This window comes from Prionailurus viverrinus, chromosome C2, assembly GCF_022837055.1.
Source record: "Prionailurus viverrinus isolate Anna chromosome C2, UM_Priviv_1.0, whole genome shotgun sequence".
NCBI lineage: Eukaryota > Metazoa > Chordata > Mammalia > Carnivora > Felidae > Prionailurus > Prionailurus viverrinus.
This window is the reverse complement of record NC_062569.1, coordinates 51,431,129-51,445,021: the sequence shown is the minus strand read 5'-3', so window position 1 is coordinate 51,445,021 and position 13,893 is coordinate 51,431,129. Positions and strand designations below refer to the sequence as shown.

Here is a 13,893-nt window from a genome sequence, read left to right as displayed (position 1 = left end):
TGAAAGAATAAATACCCTATGCATTATCAAATGATAGATTTAAAAATTCCCAGTATAGAAGAGCCTAAAGTATCCTAACATGGCATCAGCTCAGCTGAGTTCAAATCCTGGCTCTGCCCCAGATTGGGTAGACTTGAGGAGTTTTTCTGGATCCCTGAGCATCATTCATCTTTCTAGATGCCCTATCAAGCATCTATTGCATGCCATAAGCCAACATCATAGTGGTAAACAAGTCATTCACAGTCGTTCACTAAGCTGACATGCCAATGCACTAAATTTCCTCATTTTTAAAATAAAAATAGTAACACCCATCTTGTAGGGTGTAAAAATTAAATGGCTTCTTGCCACCTCTGCTCCATGGCACCACCACCATCCTCCCCCCCGCTTTCTTATCCATAAAAGATGATCTCAGTAAGTTTCCCTGCTGAACCTCTTCAATATGAAATAAGCTTTTCTAACCAGACCAGGCCAGCTCACAGGAAGCCACACCTCCAGCTGAGTTATTCTGGGGGCTGTCTTTGTGGCCCCTGCACAACTACGAGAACAGTGTCACTGGTTCATGTCATACTATCCACTGCCCAGAAATGCCTGGGTTTCCTCCATGCATTTTCTTATCCTTCCCACATTATCATTTCAAAGTGCCCATTCAGATGGAAACAACACTGTATCTCCCTTATTATTGGCACGAGGTTTTCTTTCTTCCAGGTGAGTTGCTTAGAGATTCCTCATGCATTATTAGTTGAAACAAGGGAAGGATGGATAGAAAGAATATACCTTGTTGAAAGCATCTTTTAGTTAAATCTACATTCCATGAAATGGATCCACACCCAAATACACAGTTGTTTGGAGTTATTGGTTCAAAGACTGAAAACTGAAGAATGTATTTTTAAAGGTGTTTGTATGTTGAAGTATAAAGTGTGACTCTGGAAGGAATCCATGTTTAATGCTATGTACATTTGTTTCTAGATTCTGTTAGAAGTTGTGTAGCAAAGTTGTTCTTTACCTGCTCCCTGAAGGGTCATTACTGCCTCTACAGTAAATCCAGTTTTATTCTCATCAGCCAAGAGCCTCAGCCATGGATCCAGATCATGTTCCTCTTTCAGCAGGTATGTATATCCATGCTTGTCATGGCTCCATAGTGAGTTGGTGGGGTATGAGTTTATAATCATTTTTACTGAATTTTTCTTTGACTAGAGTTCGATGTAAATAATAGCAACACATACACATTTCATTAGTAATTTTTAACATGGGTTTTCTATATTTTAGGATAGTTTCTTTATAAAAGACCTTGGATTAGCATCAAGGAGGCCAAACCTATTAATATCATGAATATTCTTAGTTTAAAAAGGAAGAAGAAAAGAGAAAATACTTCTGTTACACAATAACAAAAACAGCTTATTTGGAGGAATAGCTTTCTTTATGTAGAGTTTGTCTTTATTTCTCCACAGCCTTCCAATCTCCAATTAATTTTAGTGTCAACATATCCTTTTTGACATTATTAAGATACGGGAATGCCACCTTTCCCCATAGATGTTATGTATATAGGTAAAATTACATAAAGAGGAAATTTCAACTTAATGAACAACTTAATGCAAACATTTTAGCATCAAAAGAGATTCTTGAATATTTGGAAATACTTATCTTGAATATATTAAACTTTCACATAAAATTTAAATATAGATTATAAAATGTAAATAATAGAAGGAATATCAGACATCATTTTTACAGATAAGAAAATTAAAGGCAGAACTCAGAACACCTGACACCTGACTCAGTGGTCTCTGTGGTCTTTTCCTAGTAGCACGTGTGTTAAAAAATGAAATGTGGAGTCGCAGACAGGAGCAGGAAGGGGTGAAACAGAACATGAATGTTAAAAAATAGGTAAAAATTAGGCAAGGCATGCCTGGGTGGTTCAATCGGTTAAGCATCCAACTCTTGATTTTGGCTCAAGTCGTGATCTCAAAGTTCATGAGTTTGAGCCCCGCATCAGGCTCTGCACTGAGCATGGAACCCACTTGGGATTTTCTCTCTCCCTTTCTCTCTCTGCCCCTCCCCTGCACTCTCTCTCTCTCAAATAAATTTAAAAAAATAAAATAATAAAGAAATTGTGGTTATATACACAATGGAATACTACTTGGCAATGAGAAAGAATGAAATATGGCCTTTTGTAGCAACGTGGCTGGAACTGGAGAGTGTTATGCTTAGTGAAATAAGTCATACAGAGAAAGACAGATACCATATGTTTTCACTCTTATGTGGATCCTGAGAAACTTAACAGAAGACCATGGGGGAGGGGAAGGAAAAGAAAAAGTTAGGGAGGGAAGGAGCCAAACCGTAAGAGACTCTTAAAAACTGAGAATAAACTGAGGGTTGATGGGGGTGGGAGGGAGGGGAAAGTGGGTGATGGGCATTGAGGAGGGCACCTGTTGGGATGAGCACTGGGTGTTGTATGGAAACCAATTTGACAATAAATTTCATATTAAAAAGATAAATAAAATAAAATAAAATAAAATATTCTATAAGAGCACCTATCAAAGTCACCAACCAGATAATTACATTTCTTTATAAATAAAATGAAAGCTTACTAAGAAAAATGAATTTTAATGCTGAATAGATCGTAATCATAAAATGGAACTATAGTAATTAAGAGACAACTTAGACATGCCTTAGGAATACCATCTTTTCCTATATGAAGACTTAAAAAAAAAACAATAATATCTCATAGAGAACAACTCACAGTTTGATGTGAACCAAATTTATGTGAATATAAAAAGCAGCATTTTTTTTCCTTTTCTTGAACTGACCTTATTATTCTTCTACTTATATTTTTCAAATAGTTTTCATCAGTGATTTTGTATTTGGTTTCATTGTTGGCTTTGTTCTTCTTAGTTGTCAGTTTTCAGAAAATAAACCAAAAACTTGATTTTATTTTTGCCCCTTCAGTCTTGTTTTATTGATTTAGTCTGATTCTTATGTTTCTCTTTAAGCAAAATCACGCAAAAGTATCTATAGTTTATGCTGCTTTTCTTCTTTGTTAATTTTACTATGTTTCCTTTCTTTTTCCACATGCTTGTTATTGGGTAGTCTGGGTGAATCCTGACTTGTGATTAAACAATAATCAAATCTTTGACTTGATCATTACAAACCCAGTACTAGCCTTATATGCTGGGTCAGACTCTTTCTTTTCTCTGTCAATTTAACACATTCATGGAATTCTCAACTTCACAGATTCCGATCTCAATGATCCTCTTTGGAATGGTGATTCGTTAAATCAGGTCCTATTTTTCTTCAAGTGAAAAATCATATGCTGCGTAAGTTTCTGATAATAATTAAGAAACTCCCAGATGTGTCCACATTATGGGTTTTATAATTAATCTGTTATGGGCTCTTAGACCTTTTTAATCTGTAAGCTACTTATTTGGGGTATGAGATCCTCCACCTTTCTTCACTCAGTATAAAAAACAGCTTATCTTGGTGATGATAATAATTAAATTTTTCTGGGAAAAAACTTATTGGTTTTCATTTAGTAAATTGAAACTTTGTACACACAGACCACCTAAATCCCCATAAGCTAATTCTTGGGCAATCACTGACACAGAAAATAAAATTTTATAAACCATTTCCATTATTTTACCAGACCTCACATATAAAGGATAATACACATGGTATTATAAGTATATAAATAATATTTTATGCCCTTTATTATGTTCTATGTTTTTATAAAATTGTTCCTTTGAATTAAAATACTTCTCACTTGGGGCGCCTGGGTGGCGCAGTCGGTTAAGCGTCCGACTTCAGCCAGGTCACGATCTCAGGGTCCGTGAGTTCGAACCCCGCGTCAGGCTCTGGGCTGATGGCTCAGAGCCTGGAGCCTGTTTCCGATTCTGTGTCTCCCTCTCTCTCTGCCCCTCCCCCATTCATGCTCTGTCTCTCTCTGTCCCAAAAATAAATAAATAAACGTTGAAAAAAAAAAAAATTAAAATACTTCTCACTTTATAGATAGCACAACACAATGTTTAAATGACTATTAAACACGATTGATCAGTAAATATATAAACAACTTAAATCTTCCTTTAAAACTTTGTTTTCATTGACTTAAATGAAATATAGGTGAATGTGATTTTTTAAAAATTTATATCCAAGTTACTTAGCATATAGTACAACAATGATTTCAGGACTAGATTCCTTAGTGCCCTTTACCCATTTAGCCCATCCCCCCTCCCACAACCCCTCCAGTAACCCTCTATTTGTTCTCCATATTTAAGTGTTTCTTATGTTTTGTCCCCCTCCCTGTTTTTATATTATTTTTGCTTCCCTTCTTGTGTTCATCTGTTCTGTGTATTAAAGTCCTCATATGAGTGAGGTTATATGTGTTTGTCTTTCTCTGACTGACTAATTTCACTTAACATAATACCCTCTAGTTCCATCCACGTAGTTGCAAATGGCAAGATTTTATTGTTTTTGCCTGCCAGGTAATACTCGTGTGTGTGTGTGTGTGTGTGTGTGTGTGTGTGTGTGTGTGTGTGTATACCACATCTTCTTTATCCATTCATCCATCAATGGACATTTGGGCTCTTTCCATACTTTGGCTATTGCTGATAGTGCTGCTATAAACATGGGGTGTGCATGTGCCCCTTCAAAACAGCATACCTGTATCCCTTGGATAAATACCTAGTAATGCAATTGCTGGGTCATATGGTAGTTCTATTTTTAATTTTTTGAGGAACCTCCATACTGTTTTCCAGAGTGGCTGTACCAGTTTGAATTACCACCAGCAGTGCAAAAGAGATCCTCTTTCTCTGCATCCTCGCCAACATCTGTTGTTGCCTGCGTTGTTAATGTTAGCCATTCTGATAGGTGTAAGGTGGTATCTCATTGTGGTTTTGATTTGTATTTCCCTGATGATGAGTGATGTTGAGCATTTTTTCATGTGTTGGTTGGCCATCTGGATGTCTTCTTTGGAGAAGTGTCTATTCATGTCTTTTGCCCATTTCCTCACCAGATTATTTGTTTTTTGGGTGTTGAGAAAGGTGATTTTCTCTACATAAATAATCTTGTTTTTCAGAACTTAGACTATTAGATCTAGGAATAGTCACCCCTAAACACCCAAAAAAACACCCAAAAAAATGTTTTTGTTTCCCCCACCACCCACTCATACTGTTCATGTTTGAGCTGTTGCATAATGAACTTTTAGTCATTTTACTTCTAGCCTTCATGATCTACCCTGTATAAACTGATTTGATATTTGGACTTTAGTTTTAATTTTATGTCATAATTATCAGATCTTTGCACAAACAAATATGAATATTTATATTAACCATTTTCCAATTAAGTACCATGTTTGGTAAATGATCAAGGTAACACTATGTTACAAAGGTTGGACAAATTTAGAGATCAGTATCAACTGCCTTGGAGTCCTATTCAATAATTTTAATCTTCTATTAAAAAATGAAAAGCCCAAAATGCGTCATGTGTTTGATCTTCGAGATAGATTTCTTTGTTGTTTTATTTAAATTTAAACCATGCTGAAGTTCAAACCAAGCCCAAATGGTACCTTGTCATCAATCAAACTTTATTGTTCAGGTAAGAGATAATGTTATGGTTTTCTCATTAATGCCTTTCAGAGCCTGTTTCCTGAGCCACTGTCTATACAGAGTCATTCTGTACAATTCCTCAGAGATCTGTGGGAGAAGACCCAGGCAGATGGTGCTCACAGCTTTGAAACAGCCATGATGGAGTCCACATTTCCACAGCAGAAGGTAAATGTTTCTTCCCTTGGACATGTTATTTCATTATTTTTTAAAAAATTTTTAATAAACAAATTTTATTTATTTAAATTCACATTAGCTAACATATAGTGTAGTATTGGTTTTAGGAGTAGAACCCAGTGATTCATCACTTACATATAACACCCAGTGCTCATCCCAACAAGTGCCCTCCGTAATGCCCATCACCCATTTAGTTCTTCCCCCAACCACCTCCCCTCCAGAAATCCTGTTTGTCCTCTGTATTTAAGTCTCTTATGGTTTGCCTCCCTCTCTGTTTTCATCTCATTTTTCCTTCCCTTCCCCTATGTTCATCTGTTTTGCTTCTTAAATTCCATATATGAGTGAAATCATATGATATTTGTGTTTCTCTGACTTATTTCACTTAGCATAATACACCTTGTTGCAAATGGAAAGATTTTATTCTTTTTGATTGCCAAAAGATATATATTCCATTGTGTGTGTATATATATATATATATATATATATATATATATATATATATATCTCACATCTTCTTTATCCATTTGTTAGTCAATGGACATTTGAACTCTTTTCATACTTTGGCTGTTGTTGATAGTGCTGCTATAAACATTGGGGTGCATGTGCCTTTTCAAATCAGCGTTTTTGTATTCTTTGGATAAATACCTAGCAGTGCAATTGCTGGGTCATGGGGTAGTTCTATTTTTAATTTTTTTGAGGAATCTCCATACTGTATTCCAGAGTGGCTGCACCCATTTACATTCCCACCAACAGTGCAAAAAACGGTACCCCTTTCTCTGCATTTTCACCAACATCTATTGTTTCCTGAATTGTTAATTTTAGACATTCTGACAGGTGTGAGATGATATTTCATTGTGGTTTTGATGTGTAGTTCCCTGATGATAAATGATATTGAGCCTCCTTTCATGTGTCTGTTAGCCATCTGGATGTCTTCTCTGGAAAGTGTCTATTTATGTCTTCGGCCCATTTCTTCACTGGATTATTTTTTGGGTGTTGAGTTTGATAAGTTCTAATAGATTTTGGATACTAACTTTTTTTAAAAAAAATTAATGTTTATTTATTTTTGAGAGACAGAGTGTGAGCAGGGGAAGGGCAGAGAGACAGAGAATCCAAAGCAGGCTCCAGGCTCTGAACTGTCAGCACAGAGCTCAACATGGGACTTAAACTCAGAAACCGTAAGATCATAACCTGAGCAGAAGTAAGACGCTTAACCAATTGAGCCACACAGGAGCCCCATTTGATACTAACCCTTTATCCTATATGTCATTTGCAAATATCTTCTCCCATTTCATCGTTTGCCTTTTAGTTTAGTTGACTGTTTCCTTTGCTATAAGAAGGTTTTTATCTTGATGAAGTCCCAATAGTTCATTTTTGCTTTTATTTTTCTTGCCTCTGGAGACATGTCCAGTGAGAAGTTGCTGTGGCTGAGGTCAAAGAGGTTGCTCCGTCTTTTCCCCTCTAGGATTTTGATTGTTTCCTGTATCACATTTAGGTCTTTCATCCATCCATTTTGAATTAATTTTTGTGTATGGTGTAAGAAAGTGGTCCAGTTTCATTTTTCTGCATGTTGTTGTCCAGTTTTCCCAGCACCATTTGCTGGAGAGTCTGTCTTTTTCTCATTGGATAATTGTTCCTGTTTTGTTGAAGACTAGTTGGCCATTCATTTGTGGGTCCATTTCTGGGTTCTCTATTCTGTTTCATTGATCTATGTGTCTATTTTTGTGCCAGTAACATACTGTCTTGATGTTTACAGCTTTGTATTACAGCTTGAAGTCTGAAACTGTGATTCTTCCAGCTTTGGCTTTCTTTTTCAATATTACTGTGGCTATTTGGTGTCTTTCATGGTTCCATACAAATTTTAGAATTACTTGTTCTAGCTCTGTGAAGAATGCTAATGTTATTTTGATAGGGATTGCATTGAATGTATATATTGCTTTGGGTAGTATAGGCATGGAATGTTTTTCCTTTTCTTTGTGTATTCTTCAATTTCTATAGTTTTCAGCATACAGAATTTTTATCTCTTTGGTTAGGTTTATTCCTAGGTATCTTATGGTTTCTGGTGCAATTGTAATAGATGTATTATTTTATTTTTTTAATGTTTATTTATTTTTGAGAGAGACTGAGAGAGCACAAGTGGGGGAGGGGCAGAGAAAGAGAGGGAGACACAGAATCTGAAGCAGGCTCCAGGCTCTGAGCTGTCAGCACAGAGCCTGACATGGGGTTCAAACTCATGAGCTGTGAGATTGTTACCTGAGCCAAAGTCAGACGCTTAACTGACTGAGCCACCAAGCACCCCTAGAACATATTATTTTAAGCCAACATTCAAGATTATCTTGAAACAGTTTGCCTTTTTCTAAATTTTCATTCTTTTCTTCCTTCCTTTAACTTCTTTCATCATTATCAAAAAACAATTATTAATTAATGATTTTTCATGTGGTAATCTTTGAAAGGACAAAGTGATATTGGTAGACAGGGTCATTGCCTGTTATGACTGTTAAATTACCATTTGTTAAATGTAGCACAAAGTGCCAGATGGTGAATCTCAGTTCAAAAACAGACCACAGGAGAAATTGAAATAGAGAAATTGATTACTCACAGGTTCTGAGGGAAGTACATGGCACACCTTGAGGGGCTACATGGGGAGGTCAAGACAAGGTGCAAGCAGAGAAAGAGGCAGGACCTGGGACACATGCCTTTATAGCAGCTACAGATAGAGAGCTTTCGGGTTCCCAGGATAAGGCCAGATTGGTCAATTCAACAAAAAGCAGGTTTCTGTAAGCCTCACCAGAGTCTATCTAGCAGGCATATCAGGAGAAGGCCCTAGGAACCAGGGGAAACTGTTGATCATGAGAGCCACTGGAGGCATCATATCAGGGGTATGTATTTGTTTGTGACTCTGCAGGCTGTTTTCTAGGGCATGATTATGCATGAGGGGATTAGTGTCAGTTTAAGGCCCCTACAGCCCACTTGGCCAAAGAAAATGGATGCCAAGGCAGCAATACTATGGAATAGCTTTGCCATATCCTCAATAGTGTTGTTTGAGGCTCACAGACTGACATAACACATTCCACTCAGAGGCACACAAAAACTGCAGAGTGGTATGGAATAGAAAACATTTTACAAAAGAAGACCATGGACTCTAGGATTAAAAGGAAAAGAGCATCAGGAAACTGGGCTCCAGTTCTTTAGTGCTTTTTATTTCTTCCCTCCATACTTCTCTTCCCCTTGTCCTCTGCAATTGCCACAAAGCAAGGAAATGGAAATAAGGTGAACAGAAGAGAGAGAGCATGGTCAGGGTGAGAAAGAGCTCTATTGAGACAAGCAAGTATGACTTGAGACACATTTTAGGAGTGTGGAAACAGGGGCAACAATCTCAGGACACAACTGACTGAGACCTCCTGGGCAGACACCCATAGTGGGAAAAGCCCAGAATGTGGAACTATAGCCATTCGCCAGATAGAGTGAAACAGGAATTGTACATATACTGATGTGATCAGATTTGGATGAGAAAACTCACAGGCCTGGGTATGGAGAAAACAATCTGAAGAAACCTGGCTGGAAATAGGAAGACCACTTAGGAAGCTATTACTAGAATTAGGTAGGACATGAAGGTCAAAAATAAAATTGGAAGTTATAGGGAGAGGATGGATTCAAGAGCTATTAAAGAAGTAGAACCAACAGGACTTGGTTCTTAATAAGGAAAATGGAAGAACTAAGGATGACTCCAGGTGCTTCGTATGGCTGAATGGATGATCGCACCATTCTGAAAAAAGAGACCACAAGGGAAACGGAGGTGGAGGAAGAAGATAAAGCATTGTTATTCATGTTTTGAGTCTGAGTTATCTGTATATATAACCAGGTGGTGGTGGTGTCTGAAATGCCTGTGTGGGCCTCTGGAAGAAGGCCATTAAGAGAGGCATGGATTTAGAAATCATAAGGTAGCCCTTGAGGTCATGGCAGTAGACTGGATCACTCAGGGAGAATATATATAATGAAAATAGAGAATGGTTATTGATCTCTCCTTCATAAATATAACCAGCTTATCTAAGCTCTTCCCATACTCAAAGATTCTATTACTCTTATTTTGCCTTTAAGAAAGCCCAGAACAAGTACTGGAGGCTTACTGGGCAAACCAGAGGTTCTGAGAGGATACAATCATGGTCTCTGTCCTTGTTTTACTATTAGGTGAGGAACAAGCATAGCAATGTTAAATAAATTCAAAGTATGAACAAGTAGCAAGTTAATCAAAAACTGTTATATTGTGAAACTAAGTCAATATCTCTTAAGTGCTGAAGGATTATAAGAAGGATGACAGGGGCGCCTGGGTGGCGCAGTCGGTTAAGCGTCCGACTTCAGCCAGGTCACGATCTCGCGGCCCGTGAGTTCGAGCCCCGCGTCGGGCTCTGGGCTAATGGCTCAGAGCCTGGGGCCTGTTTCCGATTCTGTGTTTCCCTCTCTCTCTGCCCCTCCCCCGTTCATGCTCTGTCTCTCTCTGTCCCAAAAATAAATAAAAACGTTGAAAAAAAAATTTTTTTAAAAAAGGATGACAAATGAATGTGATTAATCAGAAATTTATTTACAATGGTCTGTAAGACACTGAAGATGTATCCAACTATTGCATCACTTTTTTGGCTTTGGTTTAAGAATTAGACTTGCAGTTTTAAAAATAAAGGAAATGCCATAATTGCATCAATGCAAAGTAGAATGGAATTTTTGTGTGTATTTCATTCAAATCTTAAACTGTTGCCTCATGATTAAAGACAATGGCTCAAATTCTTATAAATTTTTCATGAAAACTGTGTTTTCACTACAGGCAACTAGTAAATTAAAACTTGGCAGTCTGCTTCAAGTCCTAAGAGATTTTTTTTTAAATTGGCAAACCAGTTTTGTGCATATTCACAAATATACTTCTTCATACTTCTTACATTTTATACCAATAAATATTCCTCTAGGGAAAAATTAGCTGCAAATCAAAAAGGTTTTGAAATCTTTAGTTTTGTAATTTTCTTTATTCATAAGTAATAAAAACCACTTTGATATCTAGAATGTATATTATGTAGCGAAGTTATCTGCATAGGTATTTCTCAATCGAATTGATTTTCTTCTGTTTTTTTATGAAGTGTTCTGCTCACTAAATTCAAAATAGCTGGGAGAATAATCCAAAGTCTGCTTTATTTTCCCCACGTGTGCCAGTATGTACATGCACTAGCAATTTGAAAGTTATGTGCATGTGCATCTGTTGCTGTAAATGAGTTAACGCTGCTGTCAGGTGGATTCACGTCCCCCAAAAAGGAAGAAACTCTTAGGAAAATGCCTGAGTCTCTAGAATGTAATGCTCTGGAGGTTTTGTTATTGTGGTTGCTTTTTAATTGAGTCTTGACATTTTAGAACTGAAGATCAACAGTTAGATAACGATTAAATTGCAAACTGTTTGAGGGCAGGAGTTGTACCCCATTTACTATTGCATTTGCAGGGTCACATAGTAGCTGGCATACACTGGGGTCTCAACAAATAATGGGTACCAACTGAATAAATAAGTGAGTGCTGCCGTCTTCCAAATATTAAAATTAGAAGCAAAGGAACCTGTTGAAAGTCACACAGCTAGTCAATGGCAGAGCTAAAACATGAGCACATGCCATGGTGACACCATAGCTGTCACCGATGTATCTGATTCTTCTCTACTCTGGGCACATAAGAAGATTACACTTCCCTGCCTCTTGAACTAAGGCTTGGCCATGTGACTTGCTTTAGCCAATGAAATGTGAGAAGGGATATGGGTCACTCCCTACAGAAGCTTTTAAAAACAACTACATGAGTCTCTGTGTTCCCTCTTTTCACTTACCATGGTGATTGTAGAAGCAGAGGTTGATATTAAGTTGCCAGCAGATGGGCACAGAATTCTGAGCCACCTCCAAGGAAGACGGCTCTCTGGAGAGCCATCCAGACCCACTACACTTCGCACGAGGAAGAGACAATCTTTTGTTCTGTTAAAAACTAAGGTTTTGGTATTACTGCAGCATAACCCACCTATCTTGACTCATACACCTAGCAAAGTAGGTAAACGTGGCTCTGAAGTCAGACTTCCTGTCTTTAAATCTGCCTCTGTCACTTGCCAGTTCTGAAGACTTTGGCTCTGAGATCCAGTTTCTTTATCTGTACCATGGCAATAATATTTGCTTCTACCTCATAGAGCTGTTTGAGGATTGAATAAATTAATACATAGAGAGTTCTCAGAACAGTGGTCACTGTTGTGGTTTCTCAATACAGGTTAGCTAATATTCTCTGGCCAACATTTCTCTCTCTCTTTCTCTCAAGAATAACAAAGACACTATATAGATAACTCCAGGTTGATTCAAAGCCTACATGCTATCAATGAAACCTTATAATTAGAAGAAAATATCAAAAGTTGTCTTTATGACCTCGGGATAAGAAAGAATGTCTTAAGATGTAAGTGAGCAGAAATCATGAAAAATAAATAAATAGTTGACTACATAAATGTTTAAATATGTGTATTACAAAAGACACTATAATAAAAAAGGCAAGCACAAGGTATGAGAAGTGTTTGAAATATGTGTCACTAACACAAAAATCTGCTACATCAACAAGGAAGAGACAAATAATTCAAGACAAAACTGGGCAAAGAATGTGAACAGAAAATTCACTGAACAGGAAACTCAAATGGCCAATAAACATAAGAAAAAATGTTTAGTCTCACTAAAAATCATTGAAAATATTGATTTAAATATTTTAAAATGATATGCCATTTTACAAAGAGCAGACTAACAAGAATGAAAAATTGTAGCAATACAAATCTTGGCAAAGATGTGGAAAAAACAAGAATGTACATACACTGTAGATAAAAGTATAACAGATTAATCTACTTAAAAAATAAAAAAGTACTTAAGAAATATATAATCATTAATTATATTCATAAATGACCATTAGTGACAGTCAAGGAGGGTGAGTAATTAGCTTTTCAGAATCGTAATACCACTGTGGGGCACCTGGGTGTCTCTGTTGGTTAAGTGTCTGACTTCATCTCAGGTCATGATCTCATAGTTCATGAGTCTGAGGCCCACATTGGGCCTCTGCACTGGTGGTACAGAGCCTGCTTGGGATTCTGTCTCTCTCTGCCCCTGCCCACTTGCACTTTTTCTCTCTTAAAATAAATAAATAAACGTTAAAAAAAAACAGAATCTTAATACTACTCAAAGCTTAACAGAAAAATGTTTGAGCATTTTATCAGAAATGCTTATTTTTCACCAGAAAACATAAAATACCTAGGAATAAATCTAACCAAAGAGGTGAAAAATCTATAAACTGAAAACTATAGAAAGCTTGTAAAATTGAAAGAAGACACAAAAAAATGGAAATATATTCCATGCTCATGGATTGGAAGAACAAATATTGTTAAAATGTCAATACTACCCAAGACAATCTACATATTCAATGCAATCCCTATCAAAATAACACCAGCATTCTTCACAGAGCTAGAACAAATAATCCTAAAATTTTTATGGAATCAGAAAAAAACCCAAATAGCCAAAGCAATCTTGAAAAAGAAAACCAAAGCAGGAGGCATCATAATCACAGACTTCAAGCTATACTACAAAGCTGTAATCAACAAGACAGTATGGGACTGGCACAAGAACAGACACTCAGATCAATGGAACAGAATAGAGAAGCCAGAAATGGACCCACAAACGTATGGCCAACTAATCTTTGACAAAGCAGGAAAGAGTATCCAATGGAATAAAGACAGTCTCTTCAGCAAGTGGTGCTGGGAAAACTGGACAGAGACATGCAGAATAATGAACCTGGACCACTTTCTTACACCAGACACAAAAATAAATGGATGAAAGACCTAATGTAAGACAGGAAACCATCAAAATCCTCGAGGAGAAAGCAGGCAAAAACCTCTTTGATCTTGCCCGAAGCAACTTCTTACTTAACACATCTCCGGAGGCAAGGAAACAAAAGCAAAAATGAACTACTGGGACCTCATCAAAATAAAAAGCTTCTGCACAGTGAAGGAAGCAATCAACAAAACTAAAAGGCAACTGACAGAATGGGAGAAGATATTTGAAAATGACATATCAGATAAAGGGTTAGTATCCAAAATCTG

At 37.0% G+C, this 13,893-nt stretch overlaps 1 protein-coding gene across 18 annotated transcripts in view; it reads left to right on the top strand.

Annotated features, from left to right (window-relative positions):
• VEPH1 (ventricular zone expressed PH domain containing 1) overlaps positions 1-13,893 on the top strand; it is a 759,919-nt gene that overhangs the window by 685,023 nt on the left and 61,003 nt on the right. For all 18 annotated transcript variants that reach the window (XR_007155827.1, XM_047876091.1, XM_047876078.1 and 15 more), the window contains 2 exons: positions 967-1,106; positions 5,625-5,759. Coding sequence is in view for 17 of the 18 variants with exons in the window: in XM_047876091.1 (XP_047732047.1) it covers positions 967-1,106; positions 5,625-5,759 (275 nt within the window). In the remaining variant the exon portion in view is untranslated. The remainder of the gene's footprint in view (positions 1-966; positions 1,107-5,624; positions 5,760-13,893) is intronic.